The following is a 23,589-nucleotide window of genomic DNA, read 5'->3' as shown; positions in this document are numbered from 1 at the left end:
ATGTGATGCCATCAAAAGCTCCAGCACAGGATCTTGTGGTGAGATTGTTTTGTCAACTTTTACACTTGCTTGAAATCTTTTGACTTATAACAATATCATCTTTCATTCTTTCATTGTTCCGGTGGTGTAATAGTGTTATTCTACCAGCTTTGTAAGGATGCTGCTCTTAGTTATTTTCTGTTTTCTGCAGTATTTTGTAGCATTGCCAATTTGTAGTTCTTGGCTTTTTGACATACTGTAATGCTGCCTGTTACTTCTTTTCTACTCTGTAAGTGCTACATTCTGCACATCCTGGAAGAGGAATCCCTATTCTGTTGTTCTTCCTCCCATTTTTATCCTTATAATCTGAATTTCGGTGTCATGTGTTGTACAGATTGTAAAACCTGGAGAGACAAACTGGTGATTTTAGTCTAGTCTGTGTGTCTGCATGCATATCTTTGGTTGCGGTGTTCCGTTTCCTTCCTGTGGCGTGTTTTTTTTTTTTTTGCCATAGTGATTTATGTTTGTTATGCATGTGTTGCTTTTTATGTCTGTGCATTGTATGCCTGTGTGTTTCAATTTAATAATGTGACACAATGATGTCTGTTGTTTAGTACATATTTCTATGAACATTAGTATTTTTCCTAATTTTATCCCTGTGCATGCTTTCTATTGTGTGCTTCTGTGTGGCATGTTTTAATTAATACCTGACAATGTAGCATAATGATGTCCTACATGATATCATTATGAACTTTAATAATATGTTTTTATTATTGCCCAGCATGCTTATTAAGTATTTAAAAAGCAGTTTGAATTTTAATGTCTTTTTTAAATTTTATTTTATTTAGCTTGACTATGTAATATGTCTAGGACTACAGGTACAGATGAAAATGAACAGTTTGAATGACTCTGGCACATTGAATACAGTGTTTATTAATGTGCAATGTGACAGTTAAATAAACCAATAAAAGAAGTATGAATACAACTGACTGGATCCCTGATTGTTGTTTTGATCCTTGACATGTTGCTGTTTATTCATTATACTGTTAATGAGCAAGGACTTTGGTATTTTATCACTCTGAATAAAGAATGTACAAATCGCTGGTTGGAATATACTGAAAATGTATTTTTTTCAATTTCACAATTGTTTGCCACAAAGAGGCATAATCATGTCAGCATTTTTCCCAGCATCTTTATTTGATGATGGAAGCAAGAGGAAATGTTCACTAAGCATTCTACATTATATCCTGTTTTTTGTTTTTGGAGGTCAGAAAGGTCATGAACTATGAGGGGGCAGAGGATGTTTGTATCTTTGAGCTTAGTGCTTCAAACCAACCCTCAGCCCCAACAGTTTAGTGTTTTTTGGGTTTACTTTTTCCCTGTATAAATGGACACATTTTATTTTTTACACATTTTATATCCCGTACAGTGCCGGTGGTTTGCTTTCTTTATTTTGCTTTCTTCAGTTTAAGGTGGCATTTTATGCCTTTGCTTTTGTGGTGTATTTCTGTTCTCTTAAAAACACACACACACACTCACACACAGAATTGCATTGTTACACATGTGAGGATCTTCTTTTATTCCCTATCACCCTCTCTATTATGCTGAGGCCTTAAACCAATTCAAACCAGTTCTAATGTGAAACCCACGTCCTAAACCCAAGTCCTTGTGAGAGCATTTTGGTCCTCATAAGTACAGAGATGCAAGAACATGCACAGACACACACACACAGACACACACTCACACATGCTTTCTTAAGCCCACTTTGAGCATTCTCACAGAGGCGAGTTGTCCTAATCCACCTGGCTTTGGCTCTCAACTTCCCAAATGCCGACATGAGAGCTGGTCATAATTCATCACACACACACACTTTCTCACACACACACACATGCCCACAGCTCACACACATACCCAGAGTCACACAGCGGCCGCTACTCCAGAGGCTTTCTTCAGTGAGCTATTGGCGCCGTATTACATTAAAGGTCAGTTACTGAGTTTCCATCTTAGCTTCGCCTTCCGCCGGTAGCACGCTGTGAGCCAAATAAATTGGAGGATTGTCTGTCAGGCCGACTGTTTGATTTCCTCGGATGGCTGGAAGTGTGTGGCTTGGAGGTAACCACCTCTTATTGAAGTAACATTTTAGCGCCTGGCATGGGGAAAGTGTCATTATGTACGGCAGCTTAGCTCTTAAGTGTGATCGTGTCAATGAGTCAATGAGAATGTGAGGAGTGAACTAGACCATTAGACGCAGTGCTGGTTACAAATAAGACATCACTGAGTTAGCACTGTCTACGTCTTATATGATGGATACTGTGAACTTATTGAAAATTCAGCATTAACTTGAATTTACTGTATTTCAACAGCATATTTTATGGGATTAGACTTTAAACAAGAGCTAGCAGTTCTGCAATGCTGTACTTGAGTACAGTTGTGCTTTGAACTTGTGAGCTTGTCAGTATACTAACATGCTCACAATGACAATGCTAACATGCTGATGTTTAGCATATGTAATGTTTCCATGTTCATAATCTTAGATAATTAGCGCTAAACACAAAGTACAGTCGATGCAAATGTCATTAGCTCTGCTGTAATGTTTTGAAAGAGCATGTTATCTTTTTATTAGACAGCAGATAGTAGAGATTACAGGAAACAAGGAGAGAGATGTTGAACAGCATGCAACAAACAACACTTTGCAGTTTGGTGCCTAACCTCTAAGCAACCAGGATGCCCAGATTTACAGGTATTTGAACACATTAAAATTATGACCCAATGATGGCACTAGAGGAAATTTAAGGAATCACTAAAGTTGTCCTCCTGAGGGTGGTATTAATGTCCCTGCCCAATTTCATGGCAATACATCCACTGCTCTGCTTGTTGAGACATTTCACTTAAAACCACAAATGACAACCCCATGGCAGTGCTAGTGCGAGAGGTAAAGTCAGTGGATCACCAAATGAATGACTGAAGTCATTAGGATTCATCCTCTGGGGACTGTGCATGTCTTCAACAAATTTAATGGCAATCCATCCAATAGTTGTTATAGATATTTCAGTCTGGACCAAAGTGATGGACTGACACGTACACATACGTTCACAGAGGCACTCTCTGCTATGACTTGAGTGGCTAAGATTAGTCTGAAAATATAAAAAAAGAAAAAAAAGACAGAAAAAAGAAAAGTTAATATTCTAACAAAACAATTAGTCAATCTACAGAAAAGTGTATACTGATAATCAACTGCTTAATTTTTTAGTAATATTTAAAGCAATGGTCAAACCATGAGGATTTACTGCTTTCTAGTTTGGGACTTTTTGTTGGACAAAATAAGCTATTTTAAAACATCACTTTGGACTCATAGAATAACCAATTAATTGATTAATCAAAAAAATAATAATTGAATAATCTACAATGACAATAATCTTTAGCTGCAGTCCTAAACAAAATTTAAGCGTCAGTTTGCAGTTTTGCTGTTAGGATACTATTCTTTAACTACAGGGCCGTTGTGCCCCTCAACTAAAAATGCTGAGAGAAAAGCCAGGGGTCTATTTTTAAGTGAACTAAATTCCACACAGTGAGCACACTTTCTTCTTCTCTTTCTCCCCAATGGACACCGTTAATCTCCTCTGTTTCAGGGGCTGAGTTACCCCTGCAGACACTTTATTTAGACTAGAGAGAGAGAGAAGTTGGAGAGGGGAGAATATGGGTGAGGGGAGTGAAAGGAAATATGACATGTAAAAAAAAAAAAAAAAGACTTAAGACTGACCTCAAATGGTAGCTTGAAATTCATCACACTGTTAAAAAAATGTTAACATGCCAGGTTTTCAACAACTTCAGAAAAACATGCTTGTTTTAGACAAGTGTATCCAATGTGGGGTTTGAAAGTGTTTCATCAGCTCAAGGGTCATGGACTGTTCTTGACCCACAGAGGAGCCACGTAATCCTTCAAATGAAGTGAAAACCTGAAAATCACCAGAACCTCACTTACAAGGTTTTCCCAGGACAACAGAAATATACATGAACTCACTTGGTGGTGAAACAGCCTGCAGAGTGCTGAGTGTGTGTTTGTGTGTGTGTGCATTTGAGTGTGCTTCTGTTTGAGGTAAGACAGCAGCTGAGTATCTATAGTGGCTTCCAACAATTCCCACATTCAGTGAGTGGGGTTGATGACATGCAATCCAAGCAATACGCTGTGAATCCAAAGTCAACAAAGGTGTTTTATTAAGAAAAAGATTTCAACAAAGATATTCTTCAACTGACTTTCAGAAATAACAAAACTTAATCAATAATTCAGTGGTATACTTTCTATAATTTGCGCTTGAAAAACTGTTCCGCTCCTCCGTCTCACCAGGTGTTGTCTTTTCCAGGTGTCATTAATCCCTTAAATAATTAAATAAACAATGCACATGCAGTAGCAGTACTGACCCAAGGGAAGAGCAAGGCATAAGCACACAGAAATCATTCAACATTAATATTTAACCATACTGTATTTAACATAGCATGTTTGTATACCGCTTTATATAAATCATTTTACTTTCATACATTTAACTCCCTTCTTCCCAAGTTTTAACCATGACTTAACTCATAGTTCATTATGGCTCCAACACACGGGCGCCTAATTGTCGTCGCCATAGCAAAACAATAACCTAGTTACACTTCAATGGAGCCAAAAAAACAAACGCAACTACACAAGATTTACATGACTCATTGATATAAAAACATTTTCATAGGCCATCTAGTCCATGTTATCCTTTGAATATAGGATTGTAAGTTCAGAGTTCCGAAGTATGTGTGAGGCATGTATGTATGATGTATGAGTTCAGTAGTCATGGGGAATGTGTGCAGGTGTGTATGTGATTCTGGGAGTCAGAGTCAACCAGAACATGACTCCCTTATGTTCAATCCACTGCTTCCGAGAGCAGGCAGAGCTTGTCAATGGGTCACTGTAAGATGCTACTTTTAATTTTGACCAAGACACTCCAGACAAGTCCTTTGGGCCCTGGCAGTGTCTTTACCACATGGCCCATGAGCCAAGAGTTCCTTGGGCAAGATCGTTGGGGCAAGGGTTCTGGTTTGGATTGTGCCATTTACTCCATTGCTGCATGATTGGGAGATATTCGCTATCCATGTCTGCCAGAAGAGATCTGCAAGGTATTGTGCCTGTCTCCATCTCCTCCGAGAGTACAGGTTTTCCTTTTGGAAGAGTCCTGGTGCTAAGACCAGTTTGGTCTCAGTTGAAGGAGGTGGTTTTGGGTGAGGGGTTCAAGATCATTAGGAACACTTGACACTGTAGTTACTGGTCTGTCGTTCATGATGGCCACAACTTCACATAATGCTGTCTGTAAAGTCTCATCATCCAATATTTGTTCTTTTAGGACAGAATACAGAATTTACAGAATTTAAAGTCTGATCAGCCGTGCCCAGTTCTCAGGTTTCATCAGGTTCCAGCTCTGCCATTGCTTGTAAAATTCTTCTGAGATAATTTCATCCCATCCACACTTTACTTTGCAAAGTCCTTGGAGGATTCGCTTGGCTTTCAGGATGAATGGGGAAAGGAATCCTAATGGATTGTAGATTGAGCTAACTGTAGAGAGGATACTTCTTCTGGTAGGGGCTCTGTTCTTGATAGTGACTTTGAAGGTGAAAGAGTAACTTTCAGTATTCTGTTGGATCCCAAGTACCCTTTTGTTGATGGTAAACACCGTGGTGAGGTATGTAACATACCTGTCTGTCTTTCCAATGAAGTTGCTCTGGTGGCACTTTCTCTGCCTAACCTTTTTTGAGCACATCATCCATAAAGTCTTTATATTCTACAATATATCCTGCATCCCTCTTAAACTTCTTAAGAAAATTTAGAGTACATTGTTCCTTCATTGTATTGTTGTCAGGCATAACTCCGTCTTTATTGTGAAAAGACAAGGGTAGTTGGTAGTGTCCATCTTTGAGAACTACGGAGATTGATGCTATCTCCATCTTTGTCTTCATCTGACATTTCCCTCTTCTCTTCATACTCCTTTTCAGAGAAGTCCTGATTATATTGCATGATGAGGAGATCTTTCAGATTAGCAACTGATCCGATTGACCATTGCCACCACAGGTCCAGATACCACAGCAGTACAAGAATAGAGTGGACCATTTACCACCCATCCAAACAATATCTTGACTGCATGTGGTCCATTTCCTTGGCTGTTAATTATGTCCCAGGGCTCCATTGCCTTAGGGACATCAATTCCTATCAGAAGTTCAATGTCAGCATCAATTTCATTCAACTGTATTACATAAGGCTAGATCCTTTTGGGCAGGTATGTTTTCTTGAGACAGGAGTCGTACTTTGTCTAAACACCGTTGGTAGGTCAAAGTATGTGGTGCCCTCTAAGTTGCCTATCTCCAATCCTGTGAATTCATAATTCTTTACAGGTCTTTCCTGACCCATTGTTTGTAGGAGAACTGTTGTTTTACATGCTTTAGGATTCAGCTGCTTCATTAGATTCACCATGCAAAATGACACTGAGCAGGTGGGATCAAGGAATACATAGGTCGAGGTGAACTTATTTCCTTTATTAACTTTTACTTGGACTGGCACTATGGCCTGTGCACATGTGTCATATGGTCACTTCACCTGATGAAATGAGTGCACTGCTGACTGATATTTCTTTAGTTTCAGTGGGGCTAGGCTTTTGTTGAAGTTCTTGGTTTGTGGTTTCCATATTCTCTATGTGTAGTATGGTTGGGTGACTCCTTTGACACTTTTGAGATGTCAGCTTATTTTTGCAGTTCTTGCTCAGATTACCCTTAATTGAATATCCAAAACAATGACCATTTATTTTCAGAAAATCAACCTTTTTCTAGTGTGGATGGGTTTCAAACTGTGTGCAATCAGTTAGCACATGCTTCCCTTTACAGAAACTGTATGAAGAGGCAGGGCCACTACCTATTGGCTGTTGTTTGAATGTGCAATGTTGTGCCGTATTTGAAAGTGCAGTGTTGCCTTCTCCATCATTTGCTAATGCCACTATAGTGGTGAAGCTCCTGCCTTTACTCTTTGGTGTTCTAAAATTCACTGTTTGGTTCTTTGTGACCATCCTTTTGATTGAGAAGTGATGGTCTTGTATATCCACTAACAATGGGTCCAGGAGTATTTTGGCTTGCTTTTCCATGAATTATTTTGGTAACATGTCATAGGCTGCCTTTCACCATTTTTCCTGCAGCTTGTAAGGAAGTTTAGATGCCACTGACATCAAATTGGAGGGAATATCAAGTTCATCCATGTACAGTAAATCCTGCATAGCATTACAGAATCCTCCTAAGTACATTGCATAAGCATGAAGTGCTTTTCCATCGTCAGCTTTAATGTCTGTCCAGTTCAATGCCTTTTCCAAATAATGAGTTACTTTGATTTTGTCCCCAAAGTGCTCCTTTAATAGTTGCTTGGCTTCTGCAGAACCTCTGTGTGCATCCATGTGTGGACAGCTGCAGACAAGGTTTCTGGGTTGGCTGGAGGTGTACTGCTCAAGAAAGTAGAGCCTGTCCTTACTGTTCTTGGATTTATCCTCAATTAGGTGTTTAAATGCCTGCATAAAAGATTGATATGTCAGTGGATCACCATCAAATACTGTAATCTCCCTAGCCAGTAGTAAGGCTAGTTTTCGCTGCATGACGATAAGGTCAGCAATGTCTCTCTGTCTTTGTACAACAGTGCTGAGGTTATCATGAGTATCATGGCTGTGGGCTGAATTATCCATACAGTGCATTCTGGAAGGCTTAGACTGTTTTATTGGTTGCTAAGGGCTGCATTGGTCCAGAACAGTTTTCTGAAGTGGTGTTTTGGGCACCGCACTCATTTGCATAAACTCCACAATTGAGACCAAAACATCTATGTTCTTTTGTCTGCTGGCCTCCAAATAAGCATTCATTCCATCTTCTTGAGTTTGATCATCCATTTCAAGGCTTTGGAGAACTTTTATTTTAGCAGCCGATGCTGCAACTTCTGTGTCCAGCTCCATTCATTCTAATTTTGTTTTTAGTTTCACTTCTTGAAGTTGCAGTGCATGTTTATCCTTTAATGCAGCAGCTCGGGCTAGCAGGACAGCATTTCCAGCAGCTGCTTTTTTTACATGCTGAAGAGATTGAGGAGGAGGCCTCTGATCCTTTTGATTTTCGTGACACATTAGAAATGGTATCCTGGGGGTCAATCCTTGACTGTGCAATTTGTTCTCTTTTCTATACTTCAACCTCTTTCACAAAATATTTGAAATTAAGTATTCTTGGCTCATACAAGTCCACATGATCCTCCTCTCTCTCCTCCTCTGATAAGAGCTTTTGCACAAACTGATTAACATTATTGAAATCATTGACAGTTTGATTAAATGCTTCCCCCCCTTCACTGACATGATCAACATTTCCACCATCTACCAGCAAAGCTTTTATTTCATTCATTTTTCTAGTGCATAGTTTTCCCCTGCCGGTTGCTTTGACTGATTTTAACAACACTTCTGCCTCAGCAGAGGTCTCAGTGTTGTCAGTCATGTTTATAATCTTTATAATGACCGTATGTTTTTAAGCTGTGTGTTTCAGACGTTTTTGTGCTCCACTCCTTTAATGTGTTTCTTACAGCACAGTCAAAAATATCCTTAATCACTGTCAACTTTGCTGCACAAAGACGTTCATTTTCGCAGCCTGGCTCAGATCGCCAGATATTTAAATTCCATTCTCCAGTTTTCCAACCACTGTTGTAATTTTACAAGTTCATGTTCATCAAACATCCCAACATTCCATTAATAGCATAGTATGCAGATTCATTCATTTACTCACGACTGGCCCAATCTGTCTGCTCTGGTGTGTCCCTTTTTTCCAATGCAAACAGTGTGTGTTTCTTTCCAGTCCCGGCAGAGTTTTTTGACTTAATATAGTGGCTTCCAACAATTCCCACATTCAGTAAGCCACTGTTTGAGCAAGGTTGACAACATGCAATCCAAACAATAAGCCACTATGGATTCTTGGCATTTTATTCACAAAAATTTTTAACAAAGATCATTTTCAACTGACTTTCAAAAATAACAAAACTTAATCAATAATTCAGCGGTATACTTTGTATGATGAGAGCAGACCCAAGGGCAGAGCAAGGCATAAGCACACAGAAATCATCCAACATTCATATTGAACCATACTGTATTTAACATAGCATGTTTGTATACCGCTTCATATAGATCATTTTAGTTTCATATATTTAACTCCCCTTTTCCCAAGTTTTAACTATAATCATAACTCATAATTCATTATGGCTCCAACAGTATCAGACAGGCTGTATGAAGTGAAGGTCCTCCGGACTGGATCGATGCTGTTTCTGACTCCCATTATGAACAGCATGCTCTAGTTAATCTCTGTTCAGTAATAAGGAATGAAACACACAGCTTTTCTATTTTTCAACTACTCATTGAAACCCAAACCTTGTCCTCTCATTTCACTGCAGAGCTGCACTTATTAACTTGGCTGTTCTTTTTAATAATATTACAAATACACATGAGACCGAATAAGGGAATTTAAGTTATAGAACCTCCATGATTAGTTAAGAAAGGTTTCTTGACCCAGTGTAATTGCCAATTCATAAGCGGTAAGACTTTAGTTTCCATGGTGATAGTCTAGCCATAAGTTTCCTTGATAGGTACATTGACCTGCAGTAATGATGGTGAATATACAGCATTGATAGTTATTAATAGGTGCAGACTCTCTGGGTTAACAAGGACGGAATACAGAGCTTAAAATAAAGGTTACCCTCCTGATAACCAAACTTTTGAATCTTAAGGGAATTTCATTGTATTTCATATTTGTGCTTTTATATTTCCAGGTAAATCTCTTTTTGTATCTCTTGTTGCCCCATGCTCTTGTTGACCCATGCCTTGTTTGCTATTGGCACTTTATAGCTACTTAATGGACTGTACGATTAGTGTCATGGGTTCAAAAAGCACTAGCAGGCTAACCAGTGAACCAAAGCACGAACCACTTCATTCAATTAGCCTAACTGTAACCTTATTATGACCGAGCCCTGACTCCATCAGTATGAGCTGTGTGGTCCCACAGAATTTAAGTCAACCACTCAAATTTATAAGTAGAAACACACACGCGCACATATTCCCACACCAAAGAGCCCATGTAATGTACATGTACTGTCGGGATTTGAGGGCAAACATGAAAGTGAAAAAAGCAATGCTGTGTTAAGCCTTACAAAAACACACACTCAAAAGAAACACCCACTCCCCCCAAACACAGCACACACCTTAACTACTAAAAAGGCTGCCATTTTAAATTTTTATACCTGCAAGCACATTTTCTCACAAACATACACAAACACACTCTGCCTCATTCCTGCATACATATTTTTACTGGGTCTCCTGGGCTGATTATATATGCACACACACAAAGATACATACACACACGCTGCAGCCAACTAGCCAGTCAGTCTTAGTTGTTTTTGGACTCGGGAGTCTAGTTAGTAAAGGGTAGTATCAATCATTTAGCTGATGGAGAGCAGCTCAGTCGATGAGGTCGTGTATGGGTGAAGGGCCCGGTTCAGCCCCAGAATCTCTCACTCTGAGGGGGGTGGAGGAGCCAGGGCGGTGGGAGCTGGAGTTCAAAGATTGAATGATGTCTTGAATAGGATGTAAGGGGGCAAGCTGTGCAGGGCTGGATAAAAGGGCCACAAATAAATATGAAGGCAAATACCAGCCTGCTACTCACTTTGCTTATTACACAGCTTTATTGAGCACTCAATTTTCACTGTCCAAAGAATGCATGCTGAGCTTTGTTATTTTTGAAAGAAACACACTCCTGCTTCCCATCTTATTATATTACTCCATGTGATGTCCTGTCAAGTTGTTTTCATTGATTTCTTATCAACAAAAAAGGTGCAAAACATGGCAGAATATGCCAAGTCATTAAGTCATTCCATCTCAGTGATTCCTTATGCTAATACAGGATCACTGAAGAACTGGAGCCACTTCCAGCATATATCAGGCTTTAGGAATAGAAACACCAATGATAGGTCATACTGTGCCTCTGTTTAGAGTGTTTAGTAGGTATACCTGTTTTTTTGTTTGTTTGTTTTTTTTTTTTTTAATTGGGAAATGCCAGTAAAATGGAGTAGTTCCATTAAAACACAAGACCAAGGCATCTCCCTCAGGTAAAGGTTTTGCCATAAGGATGACCAGCAGTTGCACAGCTAGGCCTAACACATAATCATTTCATATGAGGAGAAAAAATGCTAATAGGCTGATCTGATTAACATGTGGAAAAGCTCACCCTGCTCTCAACAGGAAATGCATTTTTATTTAGTATATAACACATTTCATATACAGTACACAAGGGTAATTCAAAGTATTTTACATAATGATAGGTGCTTAAGGTTAAAAGCAATGGAGATCAGAAAGGTTTTTAACCTGATGCTAATATATGATGATCTTTCCATCTCCTACAAGGTTTTTTCTAGCTCTGTGTGGCATATTAATTCACTTGTTCATGTTTAGTTTTTACTCCATGGGAACACTTAGCAAGCTGCTACAATTTGACCTGATGGGAGAGGAGGTCATATAGCAGAGAAGAATCAGTAATGTATGTATTTAGTGGACAAGCAGTAGTATTTCTGAACTGTTTTCCACAAAGAAAGTCAGGGCAGAAACCTTAGACTGGTGTGATGTGCTCTGTTTTCATCAACTTTTTTAGGATTCTAGCATGATCATAAGAGTAGACAAGTCTCTATTCTGTGATTCTTGCTATGGTTTTAGGATTTTAGCAAAAATATTTTCGGAAGATAATTAGCACCTTATTACTTATTTGCATTTTTAAGTCTGCATTAAGGCAGTTTCATGTCACCTTGACATGTCTCCTCCGTGTCAGGACATGGGACTCCTCTGGTAATAAAGCCTCAGGTTTCTCACAGAAATAGGACAGACTGCTGACCTGGATTTATTTATTACACTCATTGATTGCTTCTGTTTTATTACAGATTTATCTAGTAATCTTTCCGATACTGTCTGTTCTTTTACACTTTTCACACCCTCTAGATGACTATTTGTGTATACACAGGTGCACATACATAGTACTTTACTTTTATACAGAGTACTGTACACTGTATATATACATAATTCTATATTAATATCCAAAGACAATCCTGTACTTTACTGAACTGCACTACTGAAGTAGAGTACATTACTGGACACTATGTACAATGTTTATTATTATTATTATTATTATTATTATTATTATTATTATTATTATTATTATTATTATTATTATTATTATTGTTGTTGTAGGAGGAGGAGTAGAAATTTCAGGGAGATTATGATTGTTGAGGTTGTGTTAACTTTATTATATTATTTATTTTAATTAAATGCATAACATTTTGTTTATGTTTTATTTTTAATATATTACATTATTTTATTTAAAATTGTTGTCATCATGTGTCATGGTCCAATGCTCTACTGAGCCTTTTTTTCTTTATCTGTGTTTATTTTTTATGTACTGTAAACATCTTAGCAAGTGTGTTATGTGTTTATTGTTTTATGACACAATAAAGCCAAACCAATGAAGTATTGGTATTTGTATTAGCACGATAGTATGAGTGGTAATACATTATTAATGTGAAATACAAGACCACGTTATCTTAAATCACGCAAACAGACATATCCCTTGTTAACAAAAAGCAGCCTGACATGAAAGAAATCTTACGAGCAGAAGAGCTGAGCTGTTTCATACTGTATTCCTCTATTCTCGATCTTATCACAAAATGTTGTAGCACAATCCCCTGGCATGGGTGGTATTTTAATTCTATTCTCCAACTTGCTGAAAAGTGAGGATTAAGACCGTGTGGCTCGTGTGTGCATGTATATGCCCACATGTTTGGGTGTGTGTGGCTTGCATGTATTGTAGCCCACATGTGAACAGTGATACGAATCTCATTGCTGTCATCAGTCCAAAGGGCAAAGCTGCGCCGAACAGAGTAAATCCCCGAGCCCGACTTTCTCAGCAGTGTTACTGAGCTCTCTGTCTCCTTTAATCTACACTCCTTTTTCTCACCGTTGGTCTCAAACCAGCAAATGATAGATGGCTGCTGTGACACAAGGTGCCTTTTCTTTCTTTCTTTCACTCTATCATTCCCTGTTTTTTCTTTGTTCCAACTTTTTAAATAAAATAAGGTTAAAAAGAGAAGTTTGGGGGGGCAATTGCAAGGAATTGAATCACCTGGCTGTCTCCCAACTTCTCCTTTCATCTACAGGTTTCTTTTTCGTTTCTCTTTTCCAATTTTCTCCCTCTGTCTTTCTATATATACATAGCTGTCTGTCCATGTCAGTCTATCAGGCAGTTATCAGGGGGATTTTCAACATTGCTTTCACTGTGATAACCAGTTTCTGCTTGAGCTGATAGCCTGCTGGACCTTCATCAGGCTGCCGTCCAGACACAGAGGGGGAGGAGGAAGGGGGGGGGTGGGGGGTGGGGGAGGGTCACTTGATTAGTCATCATCTTGCCAGCAGAGTTGGAAGCCAAATCCACATCACCCACTCGCATGTGTACTTTCCCTCCTTAACCTTCGAGCTACTGCTCCGAGGAGTCCTAGACAAGAGACTTGGAGGCTTGAGAAAGTGCTTTGCTCTAGAGATTAGCATGTTTGTGTGTGTATTTGGCTGTACGTAGATGTGTGTGTTCAGTAAGGTCAAAGGTCAGCCTATCAGGTGGAGCCAGCAGTGTGGCCAGTGGATCTGGATAAGGAGCAATTGAGTGGTCAAGTAGGTGACCTGCCTTCGCCTTCATTTGGGAACAGCAACCCGCGGGCACCCTTTGGCCCGAAGGTGAGATTAGTCTGGTGGGGCTGATAAAGCTCCACATTCTCCCAACAGACCAACAATCACTGAGGATTATGCTCCTGGAGAGAGTCGCCTTTCCCACACAAAGCAGGTGGGGAGAGATGCAAAGGCTCCTGACTTTAAGGCTACTCCTGTTGTTAGTTCGGTGTCTGTAGCCTTGAGCGAAAACATACATATTTAGGTTTGCTGCAGCCGTCAATGTCAAACAATAGATTTTATTTTCACAGAGAAACAGCTGCAGTAGTCGTTGAGTGGTTGGGTGTTAAGCTAGCCGCATAGTTTGGCTTTGCAGTGAATATGTCTCTCGGTTTTGTCCTCTGAACCTTTAGACAGATGTTTGGGGGCCATGACATATTTGAACACAGCCATGTGTTATGAGGTGCTGAATAAAGAGTTCATAAACAGAGAAAAATCTCTGCCTCTTCATCCAGATCCCCCCCTAAATCCCTTTATCATCCCTCCATGTCACATAGCACTAAACTCCTGGATGTAGAAGTACCAGTAACTATTTCATCTTATTTATCCAAAGTGCCCTTGCAAAAGAAAGCAGAAATGTCCTCTTTTTTCCATGTGAAAATGAAGATATTTTCATTAAGACATCTGTTAGGTATATATACATATATATTATGTATATATATATGTATATTAATCAACCTTGACTAAATGTTCTCAGATCTGTTGCCAATTACTCGTAAATTCTTGACTCAAAGACGTCCTAGGCTGTCTCTGAAGTTGTCACCCATCAGTCTTCACTCACTTCCCTCTCCCCTTTCTTTCTTTGTCGCGCCAACTCACATCTCTGTTTTCCCATGTTTGTTTTTTTTCTCAGACTCTCATTCATCTCCCGTTCATTTCCATTACTCACAGGAGACTCTGGGGGAAAAAAAAGCTGCCTTTAGGCCGGGTTTGAACCAAGAGAGGGTTCTTCTCCCGTAAGTGTTTTTTCATGTTGTCGGGTGTTTGTCTGCGATAGTTTCTGCCTCTGGTGTCTGCCAAACCAGAGCTGCTGTTTGACGGCTACACAGACAGCATTGGACTGTGAACTGGGAGATTTCAGCTAAATTAAGACACATTCTGTCTCACTGCCAGAATTTGCTCCTACTTTGTTCCGACCTTGGCATGGTTTTTGGCCCTGCATGGTTATCGCTGCGTATGTCAAAGTCCTCACAAGCAATACCTCACAGACCAGACACAAGGTCAACTCTATGCTGGAAGCCTCTCGATCAATATGCTCAGACGTTTGAGAGGCTCTACCCAGATATTTTCCCACTGAAGCTTTCAGCCCTTCTTGTTTTCTTCCCCTCACTTTTCATTTTTGCTTTTGCTGTCAGATATTTCCACGTACGTCATAACAGCACTCAGTTTCCCTCTTAAATCGTCCTTCACTACAACAAGAACACCAACCAATCACCTGGAGAGTTGAGAAAAGAAAACTCTTGACTCGAAATTGGGTGAAGCAGCTGGGGATTAACGTTGAAACGTTTGGATTATGGATTATAATATTGTGCGGATTTAAGGACGTACTTAGGAATGACAACACAAAGGACAGAGTAATCATGATGTCAGTGTGAAGTGTGGCGCCCCACTGTGATTAACTTAAAGGACGGGCCAGGAGGGATTTTATCTTTCAAATCAGGACATTGAATTATGAAACAAAGTGACCCAATGAACAGGGCTGCAGCGACAGTATGGAGCTGCTGGGGTTAAGCCAGTTTGAGGGGCTAGCACTTCACCTACAGGTTCCCTAATTGGATTGGCTGACAAAAGCATCAAGGTTTCTAGCATTGTGTGTGTTTGTGTGTAAAAGAGGATCTGAAGGGGTAAGTTTCCTATCTCTTCACTCAGTCTACATATAAGCCCCTTTATTTGGATTTAAGTGTGAGAGGGTTTATACAATTGTGACTTGATTGAGCTATCAGAGCTGAGACAGGTTTTAAAGTGACAAAAGAAATACAAATCCCAAAGTTTGTTCATGTCTATGAGTAATGTGTGTAAAGCAACCCTATTGCCAGACAAAACAAGGCTAGATTACATTCTAGGCCAGTGTGTTCCAAATTTACGCTTTCTACAATGTTTGTACAGTCTCAGTCAAGCTACAACTTGAAAATGAGATAAGATAGAGCTTAATTCACCCTGAAAGAAACACACATAGTTACATTTAATACATGCAGCAGAAGATAAGCATTGTTGATTAAATGTGTTTGACACAATGAAATAACAACTGTAGCCTACTGTATTTTTCATGAACTACTTGATCCAAATACTGACAGTCTTGGCTCATACTATTAAATTGATCAGCTTTTTTTATTTCTATTTTTATTATTGATATGGTTTGAATGAAAGTTTACCTGGGAGAATGTGGCTGACATTGACATGACGTGATCAATTAATGGTTTTACTGCAGAAGACCTATCACTCTGTTGATGTTGTTGGAACTACAAAAACAAATTTGTTAGCATTGGTGCTAGTGAATTAGTGTGTTTTTCCAGCCCGTCAGTCTCAGTCAGTCTCTCGCACCAGTGCGGCCAAATAATTTTTTCACGTTTGCTACACTCTAGTCTTCACTTTCACATAAGGAGTAAAAATAAGAAAGAAGAGCAGCATCGTAGTACTAGCTGGCTGACGTGGACATGACACAGCAGAGTGCATTAAAGAAAGCATCTGCATTTGATCGGGTTTATTTTAGCTGTTACTGATCCATTTAAATTTGACCCTGATGATCCTCAGGATCAGCAGGTGACATTCCTTGGATTATGGAAGGATTGTGGCTATAGTTAATAAAAAGTTTAATGTTTATTGTAGTAGTAGATACACTTAAAACAATCCAAGTAAAGGATGGTCTTTTATTCCCACCATCTGTGTTGTCCCTCCTATAAAAAAAGATCATGGGCTGGAATATCTGGAAGATCATTTTCTTGGGCCGGCTCCCTGAGCATCCAAGGCTTTACTGACAGAGGTGTTGGATTGTGCTCGTTTTGTTCTAGCATTGGAGAGACAGGCAGCGTTGCAGCCAAATCATGGCCACAACCTGAACTTTCAACATGACTTGGCTTACTCTGGTTAGCAGACAGCCAGCTTTTCCTTTCCATGTGACCTGCACTAACTCTGCCTGTCTGGGTTTCTTCCTCTCACTTTGTTTTTTTTCTGTTCTCCTTCTTGCTCGCATTCAGGGCTGCACTTACTGCCTTCCTTCATCTGCCTTGTTGAGCAGCACACCCCCTCTTCTTTTTGTCAACATTATTGGGCCAGGATTATAGCAAAAAAAAATCCTTGTGTACACATACATATTATATGTATGTGTATTCGTGTGGGTTATGTTTTTTAAAAAAAAAAAAAAAAAAATCAAATTCTGTTCCGGTTGTCAACATTTTAAATATAAACATTCTCGGTTTAGGGCAAATTTATCAAGCTCAGCCTCACTAATCTTCCTCCGTCTTCCCCTCGAAGCTTGTCAACAATCTGCGAAGGAGGCACACTTTCCCTCAGAGGCCGATAAAAATCTCCCACTGCAAACTTCAGAGCTTTAATGTATGCATGCGTTGCACTGGTGATTTCTCAGGAAATGTGTAAAACGCCATTTGGCTCAACGTTCGCCTGAGCTCCGTTTCTAAAACTGTCCTCTCTCCCCCCCCCTCACACCCCCTCTCTCCCGGGCCCTTATCAAAGACTCAGGACAATCAGCGGTTTATCGCTGCTGGAAATGAGCACAGGAAGCAGATGTTATTCTGATTAAACACGCATACACACACATGCACTGCGCCAAGTGAGTGGCGCTCGCTGCTGCCTCAAGGCCTGAGAGGAGTTGAGGGCCAAGTCTTCAAGTCCAGAGTCATGATATCTGCTGAACATGTGCTGCAGAGAGGACACACTGCCAACAGACTGGCCAGTTTTTTTTTTCTTTCAGTGTGTGTGTTTATGTTACGCAGAGCGACAGTGAAAAATAGAAAGCACAAATGAGGCCAAGAAACTGCTTGATGTGCTACCTTGGCCTGTTACATAATCCCTCCATTATATGCAATCATATAATGCAGTAATCAATGCATGATAGTAAGATAATCAGCTCTACTCTACGGACATAATGACCATAATAACTGATGAAAATGCTGACGGTCTTCGCTTTAGACAATGCAGCGTATGTGTGTGTGTGTGAATGAGAGGCAGGGAGATCGTCATATGGTTTCTACTTTAATAAGAATGCGCTTTGGCACCCCTTTATTTTCTTCACTTTAGGCTATTATTTTACAAACTAGATATAAAAGGACATAAATAAATGACATAAGTTACATGTACCTAGAGCTCCTTGACAAAAAAAAACAAAAAAACAAAAAAACAAGGCCAAAAAAACCCAAAACAAAACAAAAAAAAAATCATGATCATGTCAAAAAAGGTACAAAAACAAAAGATTGAGAGAATGTTAGATCTACATGGCTAGATCATATGGCATCGGAAGGCATACAATGACAAACATTAACTCTTGCGTTTTTGTTAATTTTTTTTCTTTTTGTGTTTTTCAAATCGTCCAACATTTAAGTAAAGGAAAAAAGTATTTTACAGTACATTCTGGTTTCCTTCTCCTTCCCAACATGTCTTGCATATTTCCAAACAGGTCCTTTTTTGACAGATAAAACCCAAAAATAACACATTGCCAAAAGGAAAGAGCAGTAGAGCTGTATTAAGGACGGAGGTGTTCTTGTATTATCTGAAGCGTCACTTACAAGTTTAAAAACATTCACATAAGTATAGTTTAAAGAGATAAAGGAACAAAATGAATATAGTCCATTGGGTTAAACCTGTAGCTGTATGATGTGCTCTGGAAAAAATAAAAATAACCAACAGTTTCCCCTTCTTTATCACTTTTTTCCTCACTTCTCTGATCCTTTGTTGTGTACAGATGCTTCATTTTAAACTGCTCCCTGTTCCCATATTGAGAGAGACTTTTCCAACATTTTCTCCTTGACTTGTCATGAGCTCGGAGAGTCCAAACTCTAGTCTGTGTCCGCTGCGTTTCTACGGACAAGAGGCTTCGAGTTGCACTTGTCTGTGTCTCTGCGTGTCCATTTGCAAGCCGGCTTCACTGCAAAAGCAGAAATGGGTTGCATTCCACAAAGCTGTTTAATAAATGCTGTTGCTGAGTAGAGTTTGCACGACGGGAGCAACACACCTTACATCGTTTTTTAGACGACACGAAAGCAAAAAAAAAAAAAGTCCACGGTTTTTCTTTATATCAAAAACAATACAACTCTTGTTATCTCCTCCTCCTCCACAGTGGCATGAAAACAGACAAAATTACTGATAGTACTTCTGAGACGTCACTCATACATCTAGACACGCACACTCGTGCACACACACACACACTTCGAGACTCATTCGCACGCTCAAATCAAACGCTTGTTACTTTACATGCAAACAAAGAACAAAACAACACAACAAAAAAAATCACAAAATAAAATGAAACTTTCAACAAAAAAAAAAGTACATTATCCGCTGGAGCAGGGCTTCTCGATTATATTACATTCTTCTTATTGTCTCTTTTTTATGCTGTTAAATCATTCATAGTAATTCCAGTACTTTGCTGGATGGCCACAAGCACATGGCGGCTAGTTTGTCAAGTTGACGTGTTGTGACGGCGGACGTCTCGGAAACGTGGGGATGGATTTGTCATCTCGATGTCAGAGGAGACTCCAAGGAGAGGAAGGGAGCGCAGGAGGAGGAAGACGAGGAGGAATTCTAGTCATGGCGAGCGAGGCCGGGATCCTGTTTTATGATGGACGGCAGCAGCTGAGGAGAAAGAGAGAGAGAGACTGCATCAGTCATGGTGGTTTTGAATATAAACAATTTCTGCTTGGCATCCAGTCCTGACCAACAATACTCCTTTCTAGCTTCAGCTCCGTGGAACATTCGACTCATCTGCTAAACAAAATCGAGAGCCAAAGCCAGAGCATCCAGAGACGGCGAGCAGCCGCCCTGTAGGGGGAGAATATGGATTTCGTGGCAACAATGTATTAACTTGTGTGCACCATATGCTGTTGTATGCACATAATGCATGAAACGTGTCCTTGACTGATTGGTACGCATCAAACGCAGGCCAATACACATTTAACGAGTGTGTATATTAGAATACTAGATGTATAAATTGAAGCCAGTGCAACTACACAATGCTTTTTTTATAATACTGACTGAAATGATTCCTTTGTAAAATTTTTAACATCCCTGAAGAAGGAATACTGATTAAATATGGAACATTCATTCTCATTATTATACGTACTGGATGTTCAAAAAAAGCTCTGTACAGCAATTTTCAAAATTAGTTTTATTTTTGTTCACAAGAAGTAAACGCTGTTATACTGAGAGGTGTTTTTCTAATATTTAGTCTACCCACATATATATATAAATGGGGTGACACTTTGCAGTTTAATTAAATATAATTCAACAGTAGAGCTGAAACAATTAGTCGGTCGACAGGAAATTAATCAGCAAACATTTGGATAATTGCTTCATCATTTCAGTCATTTTTTCGAGCAAAATTTCTAGACATTCGCTGGTTTGAGCTTCTCAAATGTGATGATTTGAAGCTTTACTTTCTCAGATAGTAAATCTAATGTCTCCAGGTTTTGGACTCTCGGTCAGATAAAACAAACAAATCTGAATGCATCGCCTTGGGCTCTGAGAAATTATAACAAGCATTTTTCATGATTTTTAATCAATAATGAAAATAATTATTAGTTGCAGCTCCACAAACTGCACCTCTAACATGACCACCGAATTGAAACAAACACTTCTCTGAAACAGTTGCAATGAAAACTGATAACTTTCATGGAGGTACATTTTTATTGCAAGGGCTATTGTATTAGTTAGATGAAGCTAATAAACTGGAAACTAAGTGTATAAAAATAAATCAAATAAATCAACGCCGTCACATAATTTAAACTAATTATGTAAGTGGGCGAGGTCAGTCTTGAACCTGCTGAGTAATCCAAATCCATTCTTTATTAACTTGGGGGTATGTGTTAATTTGTGCGCATAAATTATGATCTACTTAGAAAGTCAAAAAATGGAAATCTGGGCAAGGATTAACCAAAAGGGGGAACGAATTAGTGTTATTTGATATATAAAAATGAAAGCATAAAGCCTTGCTGCTACCATGACAACATATTTGTTTGTCGGTCGCCCCAGAATCACCTTCTCCTCAATCCTGAAAGTGTTAGTGAGCTCTGAAGGGCTTTGTTTGGCTGACTGGGAGTCAGCCGCTGATTAATTCTTCTCATTAACATGCCAGCCACATCAGGTCCGCAGACTGATCACAGACCAGCGGCTATTGATCTGCTCTGGCTGCCTACGATGGCGCGACCCGCTTGTTAATTAACACTGTTTCTGGTGCTGAGGGGCCAATGATGAGAGAAACAGGGGGTTCTAATGAATTTTATAGGCTCTTGGTGACTAGACATACTTGATAATTAGAGGCATATTGCAACAATAAGGGGAGGTATAATCCAATAACTTTATATGTTTTGTTTTACGAGGGATTTTTTTAGTGCTGTGCAAAGGTAAAAACAAAAAAAAGTACTATTGATTCTCACCTTGATATCTGTTTGAGTAATCCCCAGTGTATTTTCTTATTTATTGTCTTGGCAATTTTGATGCTAATGATTCTGATTCATTCTGCATCCATACTGCCTTTGTTGCATCCTTTTGTCCGAATAAATCCTGCCAATAAATTCCGTCATCTTGCATCCAATTTATTAAGCCAATTTAGCTGGTCCAAACAGCTGTCCATCAAAAGTGGTGAGGAAGAGGTGGTAGGTCCTGCAGGAGGGTGGGCGGGGGCTTTGATTCTGATAGGGAAATGAATGGAAGAATCCAAATTGTGTGTTTATCAGAGGTGTGGGAAGGCATTTTTGGGAAGACAGGGGAGTGGGAAGGCTCCTCTGGAAGATCAAAGACATTCTCAGCAACGTCCTGAGGGCAACAAAATACAGCGTTCTGGGAAAAAAAACAAGGCCAGAACAGAGCAAAAATACAACAAGAAGCTCCTCAAAATAAGCCCTCCCTGCACCGCCATCTCCCCGCGGAATCCAACCCTCAACCTCTCAGAGATTCACTGTTTATATCTGACGGTTAGGATCCTCCATTTTGTCTGTGAGATATCAAACAGATCCAGCTGAGAGAGAACAATGGTGGCCGGGGCGGCCTGCGTGTCCCACAGAAACAATTCATGTACAATAAACACAGTCACAGGAAATCAAAAAAATCTGCTCCGCGGACTATTCCAGAAAGAAAGTTCCAGAAACAACACTCTGCCCAAGAGGAGGAAGAAAGGTATTCCCTCCTCCCTCGCTTTTCCTTCCAGACCATTAAAGGCACTCCAGATTGGCCTCTCGGAAGCACTTTTCCAGCCGTCCCTCCATCTATCCATAAATGCTGCAGACAGAAGTGTCCCATTCTCCAAAACAACAAAAAAAGGGCAAGGTAAAGGTCTGATTTTAAAAAAGTGCCATTTTCACCACTTTTTTTCTTCTTCATCAACGTCTTCTTTTCTTTTAGATCCAATTTAAAGTGCATGGATGAGGTAAACTATTTCTTCATAGTTTATTTGTCTCTTTTTTTTTAATATTTAATCTTTTTTGTTATTTTTTTTTTTCATAAGAAATGAAGTCGCTTTGCTCCCTTTTCCTTTTTCTTTGTTTAAATCTCTCAGACGGGAACCATTCTGCCTTGCATCTGTTGCATTTGAGACAGCATTCCCTGGACGCTGGTCAGGATCTTGTTCTGGTGTGCTGCCGAGGAGATGCCTATGCGGGCCATGTCTCTGGAAGGATTGGGAAAAGCAGACATTTAGGACTGAGGACAACAATAACAAACACACGAAAGCCTGATCCACATGATGGATTTTACACCCTTCCAGTGGAAACTGACTTGACAGTTTAACTGCTGTATAAGGAATTTCACTTGCCAACACAGCAATCCTAATCCTGTAATCTTAATGGGTGAAAAATGAAAATATTAGGCCTACAGACCAGTGACAGAGACACATTTAACACATGTACACTTTTCAAAAGATGTCACGGATTTTGGGTCATACATGTACATTTATTTGCCTTCTTGCCAGTAGTTTACAAGAAGATTGACACCACTCATGTATGTATGCTAAATATGAAACTAGAGCCAACAGGCAAGTAGCTTAGCTTAGTTTAGCATAAAGTTTGGAAGCTGGGAGAAAAAGCTAGCTAGGTTACGTGCTGGAAGTATTTCTAATATGTAACTGTAAAAACACAAGATGCACAATGTGCTATTTTTACACTTCTGTCTGTAATTAAACAAATAGGATATGTGTCATTTGGTAAAATGTGGAGGTGCTGGTAGAGCCAGGCTAGCTCTAGGTTATGCTAAGCTAAACTATCACTTCCTGGCTCTAGCTTTGTATTTAGCATACAAACATGGAAGTGACATCAATGTTCTTCTTCAAATGAGCATATTTCCCAAAATGTTGAGGTATACCTTTAATAAGATTAATTTTGTTTCAATTATATAATTAGAATTTTCAATTCATTTCAAAATAGTCTTCAAAATAATAATCAAAGTATTCAAAAAAATAAGATTTAAATAAGATTTGATTGATTGTTTTCGAGAATATTTCTTAGTAGTCATGAAAGTGAAATTTACTGAGCACATAAGTATTTTCAAGTAAAACCAATGTTTTTAAGTGGTAAACCAGTCCAAATTCACACATAAATCATCTTTTACTTCTTTAAATATTCTTTTTTTT

At 39.3% G+C, this 23,589-nt stretch overlaps 1 protein-coding gene across 2 annotated transcripts in view; it reads right to left on the bottom strand.

Annotated features, from left to right (window-relative positions):
- Nucleotides 1–17,998: 17,998 nt before the first annotated feature.
- The window catches only part of epha4l (eph receptor A4, like), a 56,334-nt gene continuing 50,743 nt past the window's right edge, over nucleotides 17,999–23,589 (bottom strand). For both annotated transcript variants that reach the window (XM_042413899.1, XM_042413900.1), the window contains exons 17-18: nucleotides 21,404–22,632; nucleotides 17,999–19,604 (exon numbers count right to left, since the gene is read on the bottom strand). In XM_042413899.1, coding sequence (XP_042269833.1) covers nucleotides 22,518–22,632 — 115 coding nt within the window. In that variant the 3' untranslated portion in view covers nucleotides 17,999–19,604; nucleotides 21,404–22,517. The remainder of the gene's footprint in view (nucleotides 19,605–21,403; nucleotides 22,633–23,589) is intronic.

The sequence above is a fragment of the Thunnus maccoyii genome, chromosome 6, assembly GCF_910596095.1.
Source record: "Thunnus maccoyii chromosome 6, fThuMac1.1, whole genome shotgun sequence".
Lineage (NCBI taxonomy): Eukaryota > Metazoa > Chordata > Actinopteri > Scombriformes > Scombridae > Thunnus > Thunnus maccoyii.
Note: the sequence above shows the minus strand (reverse complement) of the source record. Positions and strands in the feature narration are given on the sequence as shown.